Source organism: Podarcis filfolensis, assembly GCF_964270895.1.
Source record: "Podarcis filfolensis genome assembly, chromosome: 1".
Classification (NCBI taxonomy): Eukaryota; Metazoa; Chordata; class Lepidosauria; order Squamata; family Lacertidae; genus Podarcis; species Podarcis filfolensis.
Window position 1 is genome coordinate 23245984 of NC_139604.1, and position 8614 is coordinate 23254597.

The window sequence follows — 8614 nt, forward strand, 5'->3', positions numbered from 1 at the left end:
AGAAGGGATTAAACACCTGATTCTCTTTAGATCTGAATATAGCACACCCACTGAGCCCTGGATTCTTTCTTGACTCTAGTGCTGTTTGGTTTTTGATATAAACACTGTGGGGGAGACCTAACTGGCATTTAAGTTGTCCAAGAATTGTGCATTTAATCAGTAATACAGTACCTGGCTTGTACATAGCTGTTTCCACACAGATGACACACTTTACTTTCTCCATATGCTGGAGGACATGGCAGTGGTGGCAGCGGATAATTTGTCAACCTCTTTTAAAGCCATCCAGGTTGGCACTCTCACTGCCTCATGAGTGAACAAATTTTATACATCTCTTACTATCTTCTCTTATGCGCCTTTTTCTCCAAACTAAGAGCGCCAAATGTTGTAGTATCTGGGTGGGGTGGCTAAAAAAAGAGATGGTTCAGACAGAATACTAAACCACAGATAAAACAAGCCACAGTTCATAAGCCAAAACTATGGTTTCATGCTGGTTTGTTGCCAAAAAAGCAGACAAAAAACCCCACATGCTTAGTCTACTTGGCTAATTTTTGGACACTGCAATAAGCCATACTTTGGCTAAACAAACCATGGGCTAGCATTATGTGTGAATCAGGCCATTAAGTGAAAATGTGCAACTGAGCTTCAGTGCCATTAATGCAACTCTGGATCTGCTCCAAAAATGGCTCCCACAAATTTTCAAAATGAATGTTAACCATGAGGGGAGTAAAGATGCCACAGGGGTGGGGGACAATTTGGAGCAAACAAAACAAAAAAGGGAAATTACTTCATCAGCAACAACACTATATTTGGCATAGCTGTAAATTCCCCGTTAACTCTTACAACTTTAATTCAGATTATTTCATAAGAATTACAAAGTATGTGGAGCCACCCCTATCATTTCAGTAACATTTTTAATCATGATAAAAAGGTATAAAAATTTCCCACAACCAACATACATGAAATATTATGTGACAAAGAAATTCCATTTTGGTTAAAGCCATTAATCTAATGGACAAATCCCAGGGAAATCAAACAGGGCTGAAGAGTGTAATCACAAAAAGCTGTGTACTTGGTTACAAATGTAGTGACAGCTCCACAGGTACATCTTCACTTCAATGTGTATTTGGGGCTCCACTAGCAGGATTTCCTACTACCTTCAATGCAGTGGGTAACACTGTGAACAAAGCCGTGTCCCCTCCACTGAAGGGCATGGGGAAGTCCTTGTGAAAGCTCCATGTGCGCATGGGAGGAACTGCTGAACTGGGATCCAAATGTCCATAAAACAGGGATGGGGAACCTGTGGCCTTCTAGCTGCTGTTGGACTGCATCCCCTATCATCCCTGATCATTGGCCAAGCTGATTTGGGCTGATGGGAGCAGAAGTCCAACAACATTGGCAGGGCTGCAGATTCCCCATTCCTGCCACAGACTTTTAAGCAATGATCTGTTATAGTTCATCGTGTTGGTAGACGTTATATTCCTTGGCAGATATGAAGCCGTCTCCGTCATGGTCATTCTTTTTAAATATATCAAGCAAGACATCTTGATGAACGGAAGGGTCGCGTTTCTTGCCATCTCTTTCAAATTCCTTCTTCAGGTAATGGTCTATCTAAAGGAACAACAATCGACAGATTTTTTATCTCAAACTTTGTTACGTATTGAAAATGGTGTTAATTTAGGTTTAGATGCTATAACAGGGAACATCAGAATATGACCCATGTTACCTCATGTTTTGAGAGTTTTTTGTCACTATCCAGGTCCATTTGAGAAAATGCTTCAACACTGCGGGGTCCTTGCGTTACTGCATACAGTTCAATCTCAAAGATCAGGGTTGCGTTAGGTGGAATCTTTGCAGGTTCTAAAAATGGAACAAGACCATTTTGGGAACTGTGTACACACATCTGACAGATAATCTTAACCACAAACTGGAGTATTTTTTATGGTTATTTGGAAATGTGTAAATTATGGACTCTGGTATAAATATTTATTTTTTAAATACTTTGCTTTGTTGAACTACTTTGAATTTGAGGCAGCCCTCCTGATTATTAGGGGCAAAATACAACTGGATTTCCCCCTATACACACTCCTTTTTGGAGTGTATTCCCACGTGGACTGTGCCCTAAGTATATTGTCAAGCCATTCTAAACTAGTAAACTGCCTACTCACAAAAAACAACAACAGTTCCACCAGATTTGTTTTGTCATTTTCAGAAAGCTTCTTGAAAAATGTCGTCTGTGCTTCAGCCATCAGTAATGGCTGGGGTGGGGGATGGCAAGCCAATGGCCTAGGGCAGGGGTCCGCAACCTTTTTCAGCTGTCCACTGTCCCTCAGACCATGTGGTGGGCCAGACTACATTTTGGGGAGAAAATGAATGAATTCCTATGCCCCACAAATAACCCAGAGATGCATTTTAAATAAAAGGACACATTCTACTCATGTAAAAAGACACTGATTCCCGGACCGTCCGTGGACAGGATTGAGAAGGTGATTGGGCTGCATCCGGCCCCCTGGCCTTAGGTTGCCTACCCCTGGCCTAGGCCCTGCCTTTGTCCATCGGCATTGCCAATTGGCCTTTGGTGGGCGAGGCTTCAGGGAAGACCACAGGGAGAACTTCATCCCTCTTGTTCACTCAGGGGCCCCCACATTGGACTAAGGCCAGCACTTTTCTCATGAATGTCAGAAAGCTACTTGATAAATATGAAATGGCTATCTAGTCAATCAAGCATGAACAGCCGTTCCACTAAAAACAAAACAAAACTTGAAATACGATTTTTGGAGTAGGCAAGGTTAAGATTTCAGGGATAAAAGTTTCTCCACCTCAAGGAGGAAAATGGGCTTCAAAGGAAATCCATGTTTATCTTCTGGTTTGATACAATATCCTCCTGTATCAAAAGGGATACGGTGGTACCTCGGTTTAAGAACAGCCCTGTTTACGAACTATTCGGTATATGAACTCCACAAAACCAGAAGTAGTGTTGCGGTTAGCGAACTTTACCTCGGTCTACGAATGGAAGCTGAACGGTATAAGGGCACCGGCGGCAGGAGGCCTCATTAGGGAAAGCGTGCCTCAGTTTAAGAATGGCTTTGGTTTAAGAACAGACTTCTGGAATGGATTAAGTTCGTAAACCAAGGTACCACTGTACCGAAGTTTAGCAGCTTTTGAGAAAGAAAGCATACTGATAATGGCAGACAGGTAGCAGTAATGAAGGAGAAAGCTTCCAAAGTCAGTCCGAAACAAGTATTTTGCAAGCCATGCACCTGCAGCTGCCAAATACAGAATTTGGGAACTCATCTAAAATGATGAAGACTAAAAGTATGGCAGTTCAGACAGAAGATTAGTGCTAGAGTGACATGCTTTTCATGCAGGCCATAGGTTCAATCCCTGGCATGTACAGGTAGGGGTGGGAAGGTATCCTACTTGAAACCCTTCAAAGCTGCTGTCAGTCAATGAAAATAATACTGAGTTAGATGGGACACTGATCTGCCTCAGTGTATAAGGCAGCTGCCGATGGTCCTATAATTTATTTTTGAGTTTCCACATACTGCACTGAAAGCTAAATGTTGCAACAGATATCCTCTCCGAGAACTAAGGGAGATCAAATGTCATATACAGAACTCACAATAAATAAAAATGAAATTATAAACTTTAATGTAGAGGCTAAGACAGTGTGATCCCCTACACTGAACAGAGCTCACCAGCCTGTCAGGTTGATAAGACACGTTCCTTGTGTAAATGTCTCAGGATGCAACAATAGGAGACTTAACTGAATCTCTGTGTATGGGTGATCATTATATGTATCTGGCCTGGTGTGTCCAATAGGTCACAAGTTGCCCTGTGCTGGGCCCAGAGACCTTTCCCCCCCTTAAAATTGTTTAGTAGAAATCCTCACACATGCTTCAGCAACACAACTGCTCGGTTTCTAGAGTTAGTAGCTAAACTAAAAAAAGGAAAAAGATTTAAGCGCAAGCAGTTTTGAGAGTAATACATACCACAGGAAAACCCGTGAAAAGTTCTAGAAAGCCACATGCATTCTTGACATTCAAAACTAGAGCCATCTTGCTCAGCATGCACAAACAATGCTCTGAAAGAATATAAGAGGGTTGTACGTGGGAAGAAAGGCATCCTTCAAAAGTTCAGCCTAAAAAAGATAGTCACAGTTAGTATTCAGCAAACAAGCAATGCATATTTGCACGTTGAGAATACCTATTGAGAAATCAAGGTATGTTAAATCTGGTTGAGGTATGATGGCCAAATCTACCGTATTTTTCGCCCTATAGGACGCACTTTTCCCCCTCCAAAAATGAAGGGGAAATCTGTGTGCGTCCTGTGGGGCGAATGCAGGCTTTCGCTGAAGCTTGGAGAGCTTCAGGAAGCTATCAGCAAGCCTGGGGAGCCCGTGGGAGTTCCCACAGGGCTCCCTAGGCTGTGGATAGCAGCCTGCTGCACGGAGCGCGGGGCGCGCTGAAGCAGAGCACCCCGCGCTTCGGGCAGACATCGGGCAGCCCCACAAGCTCGGGGGACAGTGGGGAGGCGCAGCGCTGCCATCCCGCTGTTCCTCGACCTGGTTTGGAGGCTGGCGCTGGGGAGAAGCGTGCTTCTCCCCAGCGCCAGCCCCACAAGCTCGGGGGACAGCGGGGAGGCGGAGCGCCGCCATCCCGCTGTTCCCCGACCTGGTTTGGATTCCCCGACCTGGTTTTTTTTTGGGGGGGGAAATAAAGGAAAAAAATTTTCCCATTATTTCCCCCCCAAAAAACTAGGTGCGTCCTATGGGACGAAAAATACAGTATTTTTCACTTCAGCAGACTTTGAATCACAAGTTGGCCTACAGAGATGCTGTGCATGTCAGATGTCAAATCACAATGAGGTCAAAGCTAGGCACCTGGATACTTAAAGATTCACCAGTTCCCGCTAAGATTCAAAAGGCAAAGGTTTCAGCCCAATAACGTTAGATGGGATTAAGTCCCACTGGACAAGTCAGTCACAATTATCTCAAGGCACAATTATCTCAAGTTCCAACTAAGTTTAGCTGGACTGGAGTCATGGTGAAGGCTTACTCAACATCACTCTGACTGGGAGATAAGTGATCAACATCACTCTGGTATGGGCCTAAAATTAAGATCAGTTCAGACATAAAGCCAAACCATTGCAGGGACTGGGAGAGCCCCTGCAGGCTTTTATGTTCCCTCCTTGCACATGGGGTTCCCTTCCTCAGTTCCTGGATTTTGCTAATTCCCTATGATGTTCAAACTGACAAACTATGGATAGTGCTAACCAGGATTTAGAAACTCAATCCAAGCAGTGGTTTCATGAAGGCAAGGTACTAATGAAAGGTTACCAATTTCAACATCAGGACAAACTAGGGTCAGGAAAATGCTGAAAGCGAAGGAAGAAACCTGCAGGTAAGAGGAGAGGAAAAGGAGGCTATAAACAAACCTGTGGGGCTACTTCTGGTCATCAAACAAACAATGGTTTGGCAACATGCTTGAACTGAACCATAAAGCTAGGTACAAAAGCAACAAAACTGAATCGAATTGAATGGTTACAGCCATTACAAAATGCCAGTGAATAAGTAACATGTAGGGAAGAGGCTGGAAATGTGATAGATATAGATAGATAGATCCCAGTTCCTTCTCTATAGGCTAAAGCAATACAGCTAAAGTAGAGAGAATGGCTATTCGCCTTAACATGCAGCCTTGCTTTACCATATCCTTGCTTCCCATAAGCAAGTGATGGAGGTATGATCACTTTCCGTTTCTCTCCAGGACACATATTCAGCATTGCAATATCTAAACCTTTAATGACTTGTCCGACACCAAGGACAAACCATTTTGGGTGGCCGTTGTTTTGTGTTCGACTACAAAGAAATATTAAAAAGAGAGAGAGAGAGATTTAATATTTACAGGTTTAAGAAACAAGTTCAGTATACAAGCACATCATTTTTGGTCAACATTTATTGGTACTTAAATGCCTGGGGATACTTGGATCTGGACTGTTTTCACACACTAATACCACATCCTGTAGAATTATATCTGTTATATTTTATTTACACAATCAGAATGAATTTCAGGAACAAAAATGCTTTTTCTGTACAGCCTGAGCAGGAGCGGTGAACAACGTTATAGCTAACTGTTGTAGCTTGTCTTCAAAGCCACCCCACTGCCATGCTCACAGTTGTGAAGGATATTCTTATGTTATGAATGGCCCGTGTCACCATTAAGAAAACGAGGTCGGAATAGGCCAGTTTATCTGGGCTGTCCCTGGATAAAGTGATTTTCTTCATTAAGTTCTCAAAGTTTTTAACCCAGCTCAAGGTTGTCATCTGAACTAGCCAGAAGTTTAACTGATAATCAATCAGTCAGTCCATCATTTGAAAAATAAGACTTTAGGTAAAAAGGTAAAGGTAAACGACCCCTGGGCAGTTATGTCCAGTCAAAGGCGACTATGGGGTTGCAGCACTCATCTCGCTTTTCATGCCGAGGGAACCAGTGTTTGTCCACAGACAGCTTTCTGGGTCAGGGGGCCAGCATGACTAAACCACTACTGGCGCAAAGGGACTCTGTGACGGAAACCAGAATGCACAGAAACGCCGTTTACCTTCCTGCCGTGGTGGTACCTATTTGCACTGGCATGCTTTCGAACTCCTAGGTTGGGGCAGGAGCTGGGGCAGAGAGACAGGAGCTCAGTCCGTCAAGCAGATTCAAACCGCCAACCTTAAAGCAGCAAGCCCAAGAGGCTCAGTCGTTTAGACCACAGCGCCACCCACATCCCAAGAAATGGCATTTTGGCGACTGTAACCTTGGTTTAAGGAGGCATTTGGCACCTAGCTTATACAGGGCGAGTCTTTTAAAAGAGGGCCCGTGGAATATGTGTACTCTGTATCCACGGAGCCTTTTTTAAAGGACTTACTCTGTATATCTGAGTTTCTAACACTGCACACACATATAAGCTAGGATCCAAATTCCTTCTTAAACCAAAGTTACAGTTTTATTTTTCAAATGATGTGTTATAGGCTGTAGTGTGTGCGTGCGTGCGTGCCTAGATAGCATACATCTAGGGGCCTTTGACCCACTAGGGCCTATGACCCACTCTCCACATGCCTTAAGAAAATAATGGGGGTGGCCCTCTGACCCATGCATACTGCCCATGTAAAACATATGCATACATGTTATCAAGCGATTCTGAAAGCATCTGTGATTTTCGGATGATCAAGGAAGGATAGTGTACAAGGCTGGAATAACACCCCCCTCCCTTAAAGACATTAAGTTTTCATTCCTAAATTGCATGGCACAACTCACATTGACTTTGGAACCCCAACATTCAGGTTGCCAAACCTTTATTTTTGCGTTCAAAGTACCGCTTCCTTGGGTTTTATATATCCGGCGGCGTGGGCCGAGTCCCAAAGCAAGCTTTGGATTGCCTTACCTGCAATAGAACTTGGACTTCTCCCCGGCCAGGTAGCCGTCGTAATGGGCATTCAGCAGGTCCCCCTTCTTGCTCTTCGGATGGCAGTTTTCGGGGACGTGCACGACTTCCATTTGAACTTCGTCGGCGGAGGCGCCCTCCTCCTTCTTCTGCCCGTCCGCCCGGAGGGTTACGAGGGCGAAAGCCTGGAGGAAGAAACAGATCCCCGCGGCGAAGTGCATAGCTGCTGGAGCACGAGATCGCGGCTCCGGGATCTGCCTCGCTGCTCGCCGGGGCTGCGTGGCACTGGCATTGTTCGACGTCACGGGAGCCGAGAGGGGCGCGGCCCGGGGCTGCTCCAGCCTCTGTCTCGCCTCGCCTCCTTCCGGCGGACGCGCGGGCGGCGCGGGATGTGCCCCGCTTGCGCTGCTGCCTCCTCCGCCTTCCCCATGTAGGTCTTTCGGGAGGTGGCACGACGGCGCGGAGCCGCTTTAATCCCCAGAGCTGAAGGTCTCCTCCCGCATCCCCATCTAGGCAGAGCGATGGTAGCTATTCGTTTGGGGAAGGATGGCCCAAGTGGCCTGGATTGCAGGTGGATGCAGAGATTGCAGATTTGTAATCGGGAAGGGGAGCTCCTCCTGGTTTGCAAATCGGCGTCGCTGCAGCGTTTTTGCTCTGCGCGGTGGTGTCATTTTGCGCCCGAGGTGGGGGAGGCCGAAGGAGACGCTTTTTTAAAATTAAGAAACAAAAGCCGGAGCCCGATCTTGTGCGTGCCTGTTCGGAAGTCAGTCCCGCCAAGTTCACTGGAGAGCTGCTTCCGAGCAGATGAGAGCATAAGGGTTGCAGCCTCGAGCGGGATGCCCAGCTAGCGGGCCAGGCAGAATAGAAAGGCGAGCGGGTATATTTAAACGTGGAAAGCCGCCGTGCTCAATGCGCAAAGCGAGCGATCGCATATATGCAGGGTAGATCTATATAATATATATTAATTACGCCCGGCGAAGCCTGCAGTGCAGACGTGGCGCTCGAGTTTTCGGACAGGCGGTGGAGGCAAGCAGCCCATATGCGTGTGCGCGTAGCTTGCTTTTTTTGTTTTTGTTTCATCCACCAGCCCCTTTCATCCAGGAAGTAAATGAGACGTCGGGGTCAATGGCACCAAGCGCAAAGGCCCGAGAAAGGTGGGGGGAGGGGAAAAAGGGGAAGGAGAAAAAGAAAG

At 45.8% G+C, this 8614-nt stretch overlaps 1 protein-coding gene across 1 annotated transcript; it reads right to left on the reverse strand.

Annotated features, from left to right (window-relative positions):
- Positions 1-892: 892 nt before the first annotated feature.
- On the reverse strand, positions 893-7743 carry FKBP7 (FKBP prolyl isomerase 7). Its single transcript, XM_083573149.1, has 4 exons — positions 7423-7743; positions 5703-5854; positions 1724-1857; positions 893-1608 (listed from the first exon to the last, which is right to left on the reverse strand). The coding sequence occupies exons 1-4, from the start codon at positions 7641-7643 to the stop codon at positions 1447-1449; spliced, it is 669 nt and encodes a 222-aa protein (XP_083429275.1). The 5' UTR covers positions 7644-7743; the 3' UTR covers positions 893-1446.
- Between the last annotated feature and the right edge of the window lie 871 nt (positions 7744-8614).

What these genes read in the sequence shown, in the direction of transcription:
- FKBP7 (XM_083573149.1), bottom strand. Translation starts at nt 7,643, where the DNA reads ATGCACTTCGCCGCGGGGATCTGTTTCTTCCTCCAGGCTTTCGCCCTC. An exon ending in AAGTCCAAGTTCTATTGCAG is followed by an intron (nt 5,855 to 7,422) that starts GTAAGGCAATCC and finishes ATTTCTTTGTAG; the next exon opens with TCGAACACAAAACAACGGCC. An exon ending in TTATGGGAAGCAAGGATATG is followed by an intron (nt 1,858 to 5,702) that starts GTAAAGCAAGGC and finishes TTCCATTTTTAG; the next exon opens with AACCTGCAAAGATTCCACCT.